Below are 15,123 nucleotides of genomic sequence, written 5' to 3'. Positions count from 1 at the left end.
TGGCAGAGTCCACTGACCTACTGAAAGCAGAAGCCAAACTACATTTGGAACCTCAATTGTAAATGCCTCTCTACACATGTGGTACTGTAACATTTCTAAAACAAATGTCAGGTTATTGCTCATCCTCATTTTGCTGTTGGACAAATCCTCTGAGGTGTCCAAGGGAACTCAAAACCAGCTACAGTCACACTCCCTGGCATCCCTGCTGGCACAGCACCCACAGACTCTGAGAACACAACATGGAGTGACCTTAGGGACCCTTCCAGTGCCTGAAGAGGCACCAAGAGAACTGCAGAGGGACTCTGGGCAGGGGTCTGGAGAGACAGGACAATTATAAGTGCCTTCCAGAGGCAAGGTTAGATGGGATATTGGGAAGGGATCCTTCCCTGTGAGAATGAAGAGACCCTGGGACAGAGTGCCCAGAGAAGCTGTGGCTGCCCCTGGATCCTTGGAAGCATCCAAGACCAGGCTGGATGGGGCTTGGCACAACCTGGGACAGTGGAAGGTGTCCCTGCCCATGGCAGGGGATGGCACTGGATGGCATTTAATGTCCCTTCCAACCCAAACCATTCTATGAATATGAAAAGGCATCTAATACAAGTTATAAAACATCCAGGATGAAATTCATACAAGTTACAAGAAAGCACAAGAATGTCCTGAGTTGGAAGGGACCTGCAGGGATCACCAAAATCCTGCACAGGACAGTCCCAACAATCCCACCAGGTATCTGAGAGCATTACCTGAATCAGAAGGGAGGATGAATTTACACAAGTTTGGGTAAAAAATTCAGGATTAACTCACTGACAACCTGGAAAACTGACAAACTATAAAACCACTTCTTTCCTGCTCTTTGAAGGAGACAGAGCTGACTGGCTGGACTCAACACAGTGTCACTATTTAGCACTAAGAGAATCCCCTCCATTTAGGGAGGCAGAGCAAGTCTTGGGAATGGCATGGGAACTGCAGCGCTGGATGGGGAACTCCCAGTACCTCTTTCTGGTGCAATAAAGACAACAGAGCACTGGGCCCAAGAATATCTCTCACTTGGCAAATCTATCTGCTTTTACACAAACACGTGTTTTATCATTTGTAAATGAGTTTTTATGCATTCAACTTGTAAATGCATTGCTGTAGTTACATTCCTTCAAGGATACACAGAAGGACACACCCAGACACTTTAGTAAATGAAGGTGGATGTGCATATGTGTTTTAACTTCCATACACAATCCACTCTTCCTCACCTGGCCTTCCATTACAGACTGGGACAATTTCTACTCAGCACTGCTCAGGGTCTGGGCCCAGTGTGTTAAATTAAAGCTTCAAGAAGAGCTCTCAGAACCAGAAGGAAGACATTTGTCACTCACCATAAACACGGAGGTCGATGTCCCTCTGGCTCTCCCCCGCAGCGTTGACTGCCACGCACGTGTATGTCCCCGTGTCACTGAGCTGGGCACTGGGCAGTGCCAGCACCCGGCCCCCCGACAGGACCTGCAGCAGGAGCACAGCACCTTCAGGCACACCCCAGTGTCAAACACAGGCGGGGGAACTCCCAGGGCTCATTTCACAATGGGACACTTGTTTTGCCACTGCTTCCCACCATCTCCCTGCACTCCAGTGTTCTCTTCTAATCCAGACTTGCAAAAGCAAAACTCTCACTTCGTGCCAGCCCCTGGGAATTCCTGGCATTCTCAAGACTTTGCAGGATCTGGACACCCCTCCCTCCCTCCCACCAGCTTTAAACATGCTGTTACACCTTTTGTCTGTGCCCTGATCTGTCCCCACAGAACACAGTTCCCCCTCTTCCCTTTCAAATTATGAAATCAACTTCCACAAACCAACCACGACCTCTCATTTTACCTCTTAAATATCTCCTTATATCAGAGGTTGGTTTTCTTTTCTGAATTACTGTTGTATGTAATGAGCTCCCAGATCTCTTCAGCAGAGGAATCTGGTCCAATTTCCCCTTCTTCCCAGTAAGCAGAAAATTTGTTGATGCAGATTTACTCAGTATGACACCAGGTGAAAGGACCACTTTATTTCAATATATCTCTATCTTCCACTTCACAAAGTACTGGAGCTAAACTCACACAACCCAGACTTAAAGGCCTTATATTATTATTCCAAATCCTCCAACTTATTCTCTTCCATTAAACAGCATTGACTTAAAAGCCTCCTCCCACAACAGGGACCACCATAGAGCAGGATCTGTCCCTGGTACCTGGAGGCCATTGGTGACGCTGGACACAGGGCTCCCATCCTTCAGCCATGTCAGGATAGGGGCAGGAATGCCTCTGGCTTCACACTCCAGTCTCACTGCATTATTGACCACTACTGTCACCATGTCACTGCTGCCAGAGATGGATGGGGGGACTGAAAAAAAAAATCCACAGAAAAAGGGCTGTAACAGCTACATAAGAGTATTAATCACAATGACATTAAATAGGCTGCATGGTTTTGGATGTTATTTCTCTTTTCTCATGTTATTCCTGCTGAACCCTTGTCATGTCTTTGCTCTGTGCCAGATCCTGCTCTTCCCTAGCATGAGCAGGCAGATAACTGCAGTGAAACTACTGTGAGCAAGGTATGTGGGACTGGGCCCACAGCCCAGAGGACAGCTGTGAAACCCAGGAAACACACCATAAAGCCAGAAAATATTCCCTCAAACTTTTCTACTATTCCATTTAGACCTTGTGGAAGACTTTAGGAGTGGTGGGGATTAAAGAAAAGAGTTTACCATATAAACCACATAAAGCAAATCCATACACAGAGTGATAAATTGCCCTAGCAGAGCATATGGAAACGTTTATCAGATTAGACTGCAAAACATCTGCCTCTCTGATGACACAAAACGTTGCAATGGAACATCTAAAGCACTTACTCGAGGCACACAGTCTAGCAAATGTTGTAGGGCTCAGGTAGAAAGGGAGACAAGAATCATTAAAAAAGGAAGATCTTTCATGTATTACGAGAATCAAAACTATTCTAGTTGCTCCTATCAATAATAACTTAGTGATAAAGTCTAGAAGTTAGTATCACACAAAAACTTAATATTTAAAGTCACTCCTGCAAAGAGATGAGAATGGTGTGTGCAACTCATACATATAGCCCTGTGTGAGGGAAGGAAACATGTAAAATTTTGCACTGCAAATAAGATTCATTAATAACACTATTAACAACACAAACTAGTGAATAAGACCAGTAATTGACCAAGGCAGGTGCTAATGGAAATCTAGAGCAGCTTTTCCATAAATGCAGCACAACTTTCAGTACTTGGCATTTGAGCCTGCTCTCCATTAAGAAGTCATTGCTTCCACTGGTAAAGGCAAAATTTTTAAGTTTTTTCTTCTCAAACTCATAAACTCTAAGGACAGTGGATGATGAACCTGTGGATGGCAAATTCCAGCACCTCTCTACTGTCAGCCTGGCAGGACACCAGCTGAATGAAACAGGTTCATGGACAGGAGGTCGATGCAATTAGCTCCTTTGATGCCACTAGTTGTGGCATCAACTAAAGTAACAGCATATACTTTGTTCTAGAAGGGGAAGCTCTGTGTCTTAGAAAATTTTAGTCCCCTAGAAAACTCTGGACATGTTTGCTGAAATTCTGCCACCCCTAAAAAGACACACGTGTACTGAGGAGTTACTTTCTATTTAACTAGAATAATGACCTTAGCTCTAAGAATTTCCTGACAATTAATCACTGGGTGGGGTTAATTGCCTTTGACTGTGTCTTGTGCCATCAGTTTTTCCCATGATGGTCATAAAATTCATGGAAATGCACTGCCCAAGTCATTTACTAACATTAATAGGAACTATATAGTGTGTGTGCATCTCAGGTGCCAAATTTGGGCCACACTTTTGTACAGAAGACTCCCCCAGAAAACCAGCTACATGCACATGCATGTATTGAAGATAAGAATTTGGACTCTGGCCATATTCAAAAGCCACTGAAATCACTGGAAAAGCTCCAATTGGGCTTTTGCTGGGTTCAGCAAACACCCACACTTCCACTTCATCTTCTTAGACACAGTTCTTTTTTCTTTAAAACTCTTGGATTATGAAAGAGCATTTGATCTGTGTTCTTTGTCTACTGTGAGCTTCGAAGTCACCTACAACAAACCCCAGCAACTTCCAGGCCCTCAAAACTGATCAAGTGATCCCTTAAACAGAATACCTCTTCCACAAATTCATCTTCCTAGAAATGCCTTCCCTTGGCACATTTTCCACATTCAAAACACTTATTCTAATGAGAAAACAGAAGAGTGAAGACCATGGAGTGCCAGGACAAGGGGGAATGAGTTTGCACTGCCAGAGGACAGGGTTAAAATGGGATATTGGGAAGGAATTCCTGGCTGTGAGGGTGGAGAGGATCCTGGAAGGAATTTCCAGAGAGGCTGTGGCTGCCCCTGGATCCCTGGAAGTGTCCCAGGCAGGTTGGATGGGACTTGGAACAATCTGGGATAGTAGAAGGTGTCTCTGCCTGTGGCAGGGGGTGACACTGGATGGGCTGTAAGGTCCCTTCCAACACAAACCACCCTGGGATTCTGTGTTCATATGATGAGTGACACCAAGTCTGTTAAGCAGACTGGAAAAGAAGGAAAACAAAGGTGGAGCTTGCATGTACTATTCCTAATTCACAATACAGGGCAAGAAGAAACAGCCTCAAGTTGTGCTGGGGGTAGGGAGGTTAATTTGAATATTAAGACAAGTTTCTTTATGGACAGTGGCACAGCTGTCCAGGGCAGTGGTGGGGTCCAAATCCCTGGAGGGATTTAAAAGCCGTGTGGATGGAGCACTTGGGGACATGGGTCAGGGGTGGCCTTGGCAGCACTGGGGGAAAAGCTGGACTCAATGCTCTCAGAAGTGCTCCCCAAGTTCCAGAAGTGACAGCTCCGTGGTTGTGCACTCACCATGGACCTGGAGGCTGTAGAGCAGCTCGGCCGTGCCCGCGGCGTTGGCAGCCAGGCACCTGTAGAGGCCGGAGTCGGCCACCTGCGCGGCCTCGATGCGCAGCACCTGTCCCCTGCCAGCCAGCGCCCGCCCGTCCTTGGACCACGACACGGCTGCGGGAGGAACGGGGACAAGTCACTGACAGCCCCGACAAACGCGGCACCACAGAGCTGTGACACGGCCTTGGCTTTCACACACACACACACCGACGTTTAACAGTCAGTGGCAGTGTTAGTCGTGATCAAGAATAGTAAAACGTGACAGAAGATCAGGAAATAGGAAGATTTGCTGACTATGCCCCGAAGTTCAACAGGAAATTTGACACTATCATCCACACCTCCCATATATTTATGGAAAAGTGTTCTGAAATTGAGAAATTATCACAAAAAGCAAATTACAGGAAATTTACTTATCTTATACCATGATAAAGAGCAGCTGTTTAAAACCACACAAAAATATGAAGGTGTCCCTACCTATGGCAGGGGGATGGAAGGAGATGAGCTTTCAGGTTCCTTCCAACCCAAACCATCCAGGAATGCTATAATATCCCTAGATATTATAGATATTTATAATAGGAGATAGATAGATAGAGGATTTATCCGGGGATTCGATAACATATATCAATTTTTTTTTACCTTCTACCTTAAATTAACATTACATTAAACTGAACTATGTGGAACAAAGAATCAAAACATAAGCAATCAAATCAAAGTGGAACTGGCAGATCAAAAATCTGAAAATAAAGAGCAGAAAACTTGGTGTTACTGTAGAAGAAAATTTTATATATATATCTATAATATCCCTAGATGATATAGATTTTTATAATAGGGGATAGATAGAGAATCTATCCAGGGATTTGATAACATATATCAATTTTTTTTTACCTTTTACCTTAAATTATCATTACATTAAACTGAACTATATGGAACAAAGAATCAAAACATAAGCAACCAAATTAAAGTGGAACTGGCAGATCAAAAATCTGAAAATAAAGAGCAGAAAACTTGGTGTTACTGCAGAAGAAAATTTTATAGGAAGTTGCCAACCAAGAAAATCTGCAGATTTTGCATCTCAGCCAAAAGATGGCACCATCCATGAGGAGAATGGGACATTGAGGCTCTGCTGGCACCACTTCACTAATGAGATTAAATTCCTGCTCAGGGAAGGATTATCTGTAATACACTGGGTTTTTGGAGAAAGACTCACACTCACACTAAGTGCTCTGGTCTGACTGATAGACAAGACTTGCACACAACTTCTCTCTTTTCCAGTGGGATGCTGTGCTCCTCAATTTCCTGAGTCATGTTGTATCTTGACAATAGGATGTGACATTGCATCACACCAGGGGTGACCAAGCTGTTTATTGCATAAATTATCTGAAATCCATTGTTTTAATTATTGATAATTAAAATAACTGAAAATTTGGAGGATAAAGGAGAAAAAAATTTAAAAGGAGCGTAAGATAGACATAAAATTCTTACGCTAAGATTTTACTACCTCAGTATTTTAATTTTTTCATGTAAGTATAAATTATTCTACAAAATAATACATTGTTGTGAATTAATTCTTAAAAAGGCACAAAATGAGAAGCTGGCTGCACATCTGAAATGTAATAATACCTTTTATCTGAAAATGTTGCTATAATCAGCATGAGAATAATTTGCTATATTAGATATAAGCTCTTAGTAACTATTCCCCCTGTTTTGCCCTACAATAATAGGGCAATTAATACAGCAAACTGCTCTCATAATTATTTATCATTTTATATCTTACCAGGTAACAAAATCCACACATTAAAAAAGTCCTAGACACGAGCATACTTGACAGGCAGAGCCAATCCATGAAATATTGCAGGTCTGCCCTACACTAACAAATACTGAAGTGACAGGAGATAAAAGTGAATGTGTTTAAAGCTCATTCAGTAGAAATCAAATAGGGCTTTTGCCCGTGGACAGGGCATCACAAGTGAATAGATTATCCTTGTGATGTCTTTTCACTCATTTATCAGTGGGGATCACTGAATTCCTCAATCCTTCCTCCATGTCAGCCCATCCATTGACATTTCCCATCACACAGTTTCTAGCTGGTTTAAAATCACACAATTAGGTCCACATTCAGCATATTCCTTACTTTCCAAAGACACATGAAAGTGAAACCCTTGATGAGAATGTTCCCCGAGGTGCACATGGATACCTGGCAAAGGGTTCCCAGACGCTCTGCATTCAAGATGAATTGGATTATTCACCACCACTGTTTCATTTAATATTTTTCCTGCATCTTCCAGACTGGGTGGTTCTGGGAAGAGACAAAAGCAGCAGGTTTCTGTTAATTCAGCCACCCAGCTAGCAGAGCACGTGATGACAAAGCCATCTACCCTTGGAGAAATTTTGGGCAATGAGTTGCACAAGCTTCAGCTGCTGAGTGACAAAGGAATTTCTCCACATTTCACCTCTGAAATGGGAATACTCTCTAATTATATAGTATCATTAGTGGTAAGAGAAATAAAACATTATTTTTGCTAATTTTATTTTTTTCCAGGAAAAATGGAACTTAAAAATTTGCAAGTAAATGGGTACACAACACAGAATAGCAGTTATTTCTTGTGGCAAGCTCCCCTCACTTCATCTGGTGATAGTAAACTGAGTAGTGTAGACAGCTTTTACATCCCTGAAGTTCCAAAATCTGAAACATGACAGAAATGCCAGATAATGACAGTTTGAACAAGAAGACTGATAGCAAAGGAGAGCTTTATGAGCATGGGATTCACAGTGAAGTTAGTTATGATGCAATGACCACAGTCTGAATGTGGCTCCTCTTTCTAAGTCCCATCCACAGAGACTCTGCAACCTCTCCTCGATTCAGTTGAATGTTTTCCAGTTACTGGTTTGGTTTGGCAATAAAAATCAATATAGCCATACTCTGTGAAAATATTGCCACAGTCTTTTCGTGCACCTCCTGAGGATTCTCACACCTCCTTTGAGGACTGGGTCACATCAGCAAAACATAACACTTCGTGACCACTTCTAAGCCAAAAATATGTAAACCATGGTGAGAGCATTTATTAAATTCACATGCAAATGACAGATTCTCAAGTCTCCCTGATTCTTTTCACACTGTTTTTAGCTGCAAAAGAAAATTCCTTTCAACAGGCAGAAAAATCCCCTCACAAGAAAACATTCCTTTCTCAGAAAAGTTATTCCTATAAAAATTTCCCATTTCCCGAGGTCACAGGGAATACTAATACCCACAAAAAGCTTGGATGAAATTAGTAATGCCAGTGGTAGTATATCACACATTGATTAAGAAACACAGAGTACCCTTCTGTGGGGTAGGTTAGAAGGAATGTGTTTGGCTTTTTGGGATGCCTCTGAGCAGCAGAGGTACCTGTAAAGCCATTAATTCATTTCTGTGTCCTTTGGTATTACAGGAGAGAGGCCAAACTCTGAAAAAGCCACTTTTTGCTCTCACTCCTTACCAACAGAGTGGGACAGAGAAAGGGAACTGAGAGATGGATGTGCAAGGAAAGCCAGGTGCCTGGGCTGCGTGGACAGCCCCGTTTGGGCGCGTTACCGTGCACGTGGAGCCGGGTGTGCTGCTGGGCCTCCCCCGCAGCGTTGGTGGCCACGCAGGTGTAGCGGGCAGCATCTCCGGGCAGGGCCTTGCCGAGCTGCAGGACACGGCCCGAGGCCTCCAGCTGTTCCCAAACACAGAGAGGAGTGTGTGACACCACTGCCCCAGCACAGCCACTCTGGGTGAGCGGACACGGCCGGTCTCATCCCCTCCCAACCCCGGCTTCATGGAATGAGGAAACTGCTGGCTCAGACATTTCACTGTCCCTGGGACAGCAGCATCAGGAGCTGTACAGGTGTGGAGACCTGGCTGGCGAGGGGCAGGCAGGCAAAGGAGACTGCAGGCAAGGTACAAAAAACTGCTCCAGCCATGGGAAATCAAAGCCACTGCAAGCACTCATCCCGGAACACGCGAGCACTGGGGAGGGTTCTTCATGGTAAGGCAGGATCTCACCAGGAGAAGGAAATTATAGGTAAGTGCTGCAGTGATCACAGAACTGCTCAGATAATCCCATCTCACAGGGATGAGTGGCTAGAGTCACCTCAAAATAAGCAGATAAGCATTTGACCTTGAAGGGCAAAGTACAACTGGAAGGAGAGATTCTGAATTTCCAGTCATGGACTCTCCTGATATGAGGTGTCTAGTGAGACTCAGCCTACTGAACACTCCTATTACCTGAGACACCACCCTAATCAGATAGAAAGCTCCTCACTCTGCAGGATGGCTCTTAAGCACTTTTGTATTACAGTGTGAGGGAAGCAAAAGGAAAAGAAGCACTAACACACATAACTTACGGCAATTACCTTCCATGGTTTGGATCCCATAAAAGAATCATGCTTACTCTGATATTTCCCCTGGCTGTGTTTACTGGCTGTCCATCCTTTAACCAGGTTATGGAAGGGCTGGGGATGCCACTAGCTATGCACTGCAGTGTCACAGGCTTGTGGAGCACAACTGCTCTCTCGGAAGGCCCAGCTGATTTAATGGTTGGAGGAACTGCAAAAAGCACCAGAAACAAAAACATTGTCTCATTTAAACATGTACATCTAAATGTACCGAAGCAGTATCCCAGAGGTAAGTGCAGCTTTACTTCTACTTCCAGATCTAGTGGAAGGCGTCCCTGCCATGGCTGGTGTCCAACCCAAACCATTCTATGATTCTATTTCATCTAATCTCCTCTCCAGTTTTACAACCTGCTAATGCAAATAAACACGTATAAAAAGTTTGAGCACCTTCCTGCCAGCAATTTGAAAAAAAAGCAGTCTGCTGCTTCCCGCCCACCTTGAGTAACCTACCATGCACTGTAACATCAAATTCCTTTTCATGCTCTCCAGCCTTGTTTGTGGCCACACATTTATAGCGGCCGCTGTCTGACACTTGAGCTTGAGAGATGACAAGTTTCTGTCCATTTAGTAAGACCTTGTGTCCAGCCTCCTCTCCAACTGGCTGACCATCTTTAAACCACCTACCAAAAAGAAAGTTCCATTTCAGTTGAAAAGAAAGGAAGATCAACAACAAAATTAAAATATCCACGATTCTATCAAACAGAATGCCTCAGTAACTCTGTCTGCATTTCTAAGGAAGTCTGGAAGTGTCAGGTTGAATTCCCCTTGTCTGAGTGCCATAGATTGAAGGGTTTATCAGAAGGGAGTATTGGGGAATAGCCACTAAAGACAGTGTCAGAAAGGTGACAGCAGATACCACCAGAGGCAGAGAGGAATCTCCAAAGCAAAAGCAATCATGAGTGGCAGAAGAAATGGCACATATAGTTGCATTAGCAAAGGACTTAAAAGTTTTGTCTGCTCTTGTTTTCTATCCTCATCTCCAGGACATGGACAGTGGCACAACAAACCTAACTACTTTAAAATGAAATCCTGATGTTGCCAAGTGAGTGCCTGATGGTGGAGTGGAGCCAGTTTGTCCTCTACTCATTAACCACCACTGATTAAAACAGGTGGCTCATTAAGCGCCCCTAATCAACCAGCAGATTTATTTATATTTTTTCTACTGTCATACCAGTGCCCTTACGTGATAGTTGGTGAGGGTGTCCCTCTTGCTGAACAGTCCAGCTCCAAAGGGCTGTGGAGAATCACAATGTAGCCCAAGAGCTCATCCCCACCTTCCACAAATGGTGGCACTGTAAGAGAGAAAAATCCACCAAGAGAAACATTTACACATCAGAAATATCAAACAAGTCTCTCCCAAATAGCACTGTTAAACACACATTGATTCATTATGAACAACTGTTCCTTTCTAAACGGAAATATCTGCCCAGTAACATTTTGTGGCTTCAAATCACTGCTCTCACTTTTTTACTGTTTATTGTTATTCTGTCAGAAGAACTTTGTGAATGGGTGGGAAGCAGGAAGTCTTTTGGCACCTTCTGCCAGCAGAAGGAGAAAACAAATGTGCAGAGGATCCTCTTCCAGGTCTTCTTCACCCTGCCTCATCCTCTGTGGGAAGGAAGCACTACCACACAGCTCCTCCCCTATCAAGACCAGTGACATTACCTGCAGAAGCAGAAGGGATGCTCTACATCTGTATTCAGTATTATGTTTAAGTGAGCAAAACATAAAAATCAGTTCTTTACAATTCTCTTTCATGTCAGGAGAAGACCTCAAGACATTCAGAAGGGACTGCTAAGATACAGACTGTGTAATCGATTAAATTACACAGTCAAGAAGAAAAAGAATTTTTTCACTAAAAGGTTCAAAACTTGCACAACACAAATTCAGAGAAAAATGTCCTCTCCCAGAGGCAACTACTAAGTGGTATTTCTAATGGATTTCTGTGATTTTCTTCTGTGAAGACAAATAAGAATAACTTTAGAGGTTTCTGAGAATATTTACCTACCACATTCACAAAAATCCTTCAAGAACTAACCTGAAATACAAGTCTTCAACTGTCGTGTAGCCCTGGACAGAAAAGTTGTGCAGTGCTAGTTCAGCTAGATACAGAGTATGACTAACTCATCTTAATATATTAATACCAACAAAACCATTGGTTTCATGGAACTTTGCTATCTTAGGTTTATGGGAACCTGATAAATCTGCAGCTCACACACCTAAGATTTCAACGTCATACTTGATTTCTTGTTCTCCAGCTATGCTTGTGGCCACACACCAGTACTGGCCCTGGTCAGCTTCAACGGTGTTCAGGATCTCCAGCTGCTTCCCCCCAGCCAGGACACGGAGCTTGTCACTTGCTTTCACAGGAACTCCATCTTTTAACCAGGTCAGGAGAGGGGGAGGGTTGCCAGCAGCCTTACACTCCAAAGTCAGGGAATTGCCAGTAACCACCTGCCTGCTCTGGGCTGTGTCAGCATCACCCTCGATTACTGGAGGAACTGCAGAAAGGAAGAAATATATTGCAAGACATTAATTCTGTAGCCAGAAAATGTATTAAGAGAAAATGGGTTTGTTCCACCCACTCTGGCTCCATCTGCCATCACGTCACGCACAATTTCATGTGAGAATTTGCTGCTGGGGCAAGGCAAGGCAGAGAAGTCAAATTATGTAGCTCAAAATTCAAAATTGACCAGCTGTATAAAAAGAAGATTTGCAGTACTTTGAGAAGGAAGAACTAAACAAGAAGGACTTAAAGCAGTACAGTAAAGATCCCATTCTGAGTGGTTCTTTCAAATAAGTATTGCTTAGCATGCAGATGTGAGATAGAGAATGGATATATATGGAAGAGAAATAGCTGAGTAGAACAAAGCATGGTATCAAGGCCAGTGAAGGGAGGGCAGGGCTAGACAGGGTATTGGGAAGGAATTGTTCCCTGTAAGGGTGGGCAGGCCCTGGCAGCTGTGGCTGCCACTGGATCCCTGGAAGACTCCAAGACCAGGATGGGTGGGGCTTGGAGCAGATCTGGGCTAGTGGAAAGTTTCCCTGCCCATGGCAGGGGTGGCACTGGATGGGCCTTATTTAAGGTCCCTTTCAACCCACACCATTTTATGATTCCACGAAGTCAAGAGCTGTCCGAGAGTCTCATAAAGCAGAGGGTCTAAATCTCCCTCTACACAGCCCCGCCAACAGAGGCCAGAATTTAATCACAGCCGCTGCAGGCAGCAGAGGCTGAAGATCTCTTCCACAGCCGTTCTGCAGGAGCAGTAAGGCAGCCCAGGAACTGTCCCTCACCATAGACATCCACATGGAAGAGCTTCTCTGCAGCCCCCGCAGCGCTGCTCACACGACACGAGTACTGGGCAGAGTCCGACACCTGTGCCCGCGGGATCTGCAGGAACTGGCCTCTGTCCACATACAGAGCCTGGGGGCTGGACATCACACGCTGCCCATCCTTGTACCAGGTGATGGTGGGCACAGGGATTCCCTTGGCTTCGCATTCCAGATTTACCAGGTTGTTGAGGAGCACTGATACCTCTGTGGTAATATTTCCTCCCTTAATACTGGGGGGCACTAGTTCAAAAGACAAAACAACAACATTAAAGCTTTAGACTACAAATATGTGCAGATTTGAATAAAACATTAGAATGCTGTAAGAATACAATATCCTCATCAGCCTTCCAACCCTTCCTGCTCTGTTTTCTTTGTTTCTTTAGCCAGCAGAGCTCAACTATCACCTGTACAGTCCTTCAAGGCACACAGGGTGGAAAGCATGAAGAGAACACAACAAAAAGGCCTCTAGGCTCCAACATGTATCAGGTTAGGACAGCTGGGCCTCCATGCCTCCTGCAATGCATTTGGGCAGCCCTCTTCCCTGGCTCCAAAGAAAGAGTAATCCCTGGATGCCTTGGGAGATGCATCCTCCCAGCAAGGATCCTGCTATTGAAAATACCAAACACACCCAAGAGCCTCCACAATCGCGGTGGGAACTGCTCCATGCTCCAAACTTTTGAGGATGAAGTCAGTTACTTTGAGACTAAGCATGAGCTTAATAGTCTTGCTTTATGCTCCTATTTTTGAAGTTTTTTGGCCCATAGTCATTTCCCTTGCTCTCTAGGCAGCAGGACTCGGATTTTTCTAGCAAACAAGCTCTTGTGTAAATCAGCCAATATAAAGAGTCCGTAAATCTCTATAGAAGCAATAAAAACACAGTGCAATTGGCAACGACTAAATTTATGGCTGCTGAAAGGACCAGACACATCTGGCAGACACATTGACTCCTCTGCTGCCAAACATGCTCAGTACATCCATGGATTCCTCTGACTTCCACAGTGGTCATTGAAAACACCACTGCAGAAATGCACAGCAAAGCACCTGTGAACGGATGGATCCCCACCTGAGACAGGTCCTGCAGTTAGCAAACCACAATGAAATATTTACTAATTAAACATCTTTTGTATCAAAAACCCCAAATCCACTGAATATGCTGAAACACACCCAGTTCAAAGGCGACTGCATGTGTCTATCAGAGATGAGGAATGGTTTTAATATGGTGTTTTGGAAAAATATCAAACCCAAAAGCAGGGCTAAACAGCTAAAACAAAGTAAGAACTAGCAAGCATTGAGGTTCCTCACTTACTCTGTGGGCTTCTGTTTGTCTAGCCAGGACTAATGAGAAATACAAAAGTAAAGAGAAGTTCCATTCTGCTGTCACAAATTCATCTTTCCAGAAGAACCTGAAATAAATCTACTCATCTGCGACAATTTTATCTGCATGGAGGTGGGGGAAGCTGTTTTATTCTTCTAATCTCAAAACAGCCACTACCCTCAATCCCCTGCAAGTCCTCCCAGTATTCTTTCTGTTCCTGACAGAATGGTGTGCAGCCAAATTCCAGTGTCTATGGGTGCTCTGTGCTTTACAAGTGTCCCAGGTGAGGGAAATAATGTACATTAAGTTCACAGAATCACACAAAACGTTCAGGAACAAATCCATAGCAAGGGAGGACTTGAGAGCTAACAGACTCAAATCCCTACCCTTCACACTCCAGGCACAAGAACTTCTGAGTCCCATGAAGTACAGGGTGTATCCTGGCAGCAGGTTAAGAAAAGTAAGACCAAATGTGTATTAAAATCAAAATCTTAATAATCTTCTCCTCCGTATGACAGATCAAAACAATGAAGACAATGTGATAATAAAAATTCAGTTGAAACTAACAGCAGAATTTGAGAACACCCTTCAAGATTTTTTGCTTTCACTAATTAGAAAAGAAGCATACAAACAACATTTCAAGGTGTTTTTTCAAGCCTGCAAAGACTGCATTCATACTTAAATTCATACATACAAATGCCTAAAAAGATCATTTTGCGAACACATAATTATTAAATCAAATTTACACACAAATTTTGTAGCATCAGAGACTTAATTTGTATTTGCCTGAGTATCTCCATTCAAAAAAAAAAAAACCTTAAGAGTAAAACAAGAGGATCTTCTGGGATCAGGCATTCCATAAACTTACCATGGACAATGAGCCTGACCTCCTTCACTTGTTTGCCAGCAGTGTTGGTGGCACTGCACTGGTAGCGACCCTTGTCAACCCTGCGAGCACTCTTGATGTGGAGAACTTGGTCTCTGTCCAGGAGCTCAACATTGGGATCACCCAAAAACAAGGGCCTGAAACAGAGACCATTTTGCTTCACAGAATTCTGCCCCCACCCTTTCAGCACTGATTTAAACTGACAGTAAAAAGAAGAGGTGATT

At 43.8% G+C, this 15,123-nt stretch overlaps 1 protein-coding gene across 2 annotated transcripts in view; it reads right to left on the bottom strand.

The window, feature by feature from the left end:
- Nucleotides 1–15,123, bottom strand: part of HMCN1 (hemicentin 1) — a 166,013-nt gene that overhangs the window by 67,994 nt on the left and 82,896 nt on the right. For both annotated transcript variants that reach the window (XM_021525146.3, XM_085586606.1), the window contains exons 30-40: nucleotides 14,882–15,036; nucleotides 12,660–12,938; nucleotides 11,585–11,866; nucleotides 10,549–10,657; nucleotides 9,816–9,985; nucleotides 9,362–9,516; nucleotides 8,521–8,644; nucleotides 7,144–7,245; nucleotides 4,911–5,063; nucleotides 2,219–2,370; nucleotides 1,365–1,488 (exon numbers count right to left, since the gene is read on the bottom strand). In XM_021525146.3, coding sequence (XP_021380821.2) covers nucleotides 1,365–1,488; nucleotides 2,219–2,370; nucleotides 4,911–5,063; nucleotides 7,144–7,245; nucleotides 8,521–8,644; nucleotides 9,362–9,516; nucleotides 9,816–9,985; nucleotides 10,549–10,657; nucleotides 11,585–11,866; nucleotides 12,660–12,938; nucleotides 14,882–15,036 — 1,805 coding nt within the window. The remainder of the gene's footprint in view (nucleotides 1–1,364; nucleotides 1,489–2,218; nucleotides 2,371–4,910; nucleotides 5,064–7,143; nucleotides 7,246–8,520; nucleotides 8,645–9,361; nucleotides 9,517–9,815; nucleotides 9,986–10,548; nucleotides 10,658–11,584; nucleotides 11,867–12,659; nucleotides 12,939–14,881; nucleotides 15,037–15,123) is intronic.

The sequence above is a fragment of the Lonchura striata genome, chromosome 8 (genome assembly GCF_050655825.1).
Source record: "Lonchura striata isolate lonStrDom1 chromosome 8, ASM5065582v1, whole genome shotgun sequence".
Classification (NCBI taxonomy): domain Eukaryota; kingdom Metazoa; phylum Chordata; class Aves; order Passeriformes; family Estrildidae; genus Lonchura; species Lonchura striata.
This window is presented reverse-complemented; position numbering and strand designations above follow the sequence as displayed.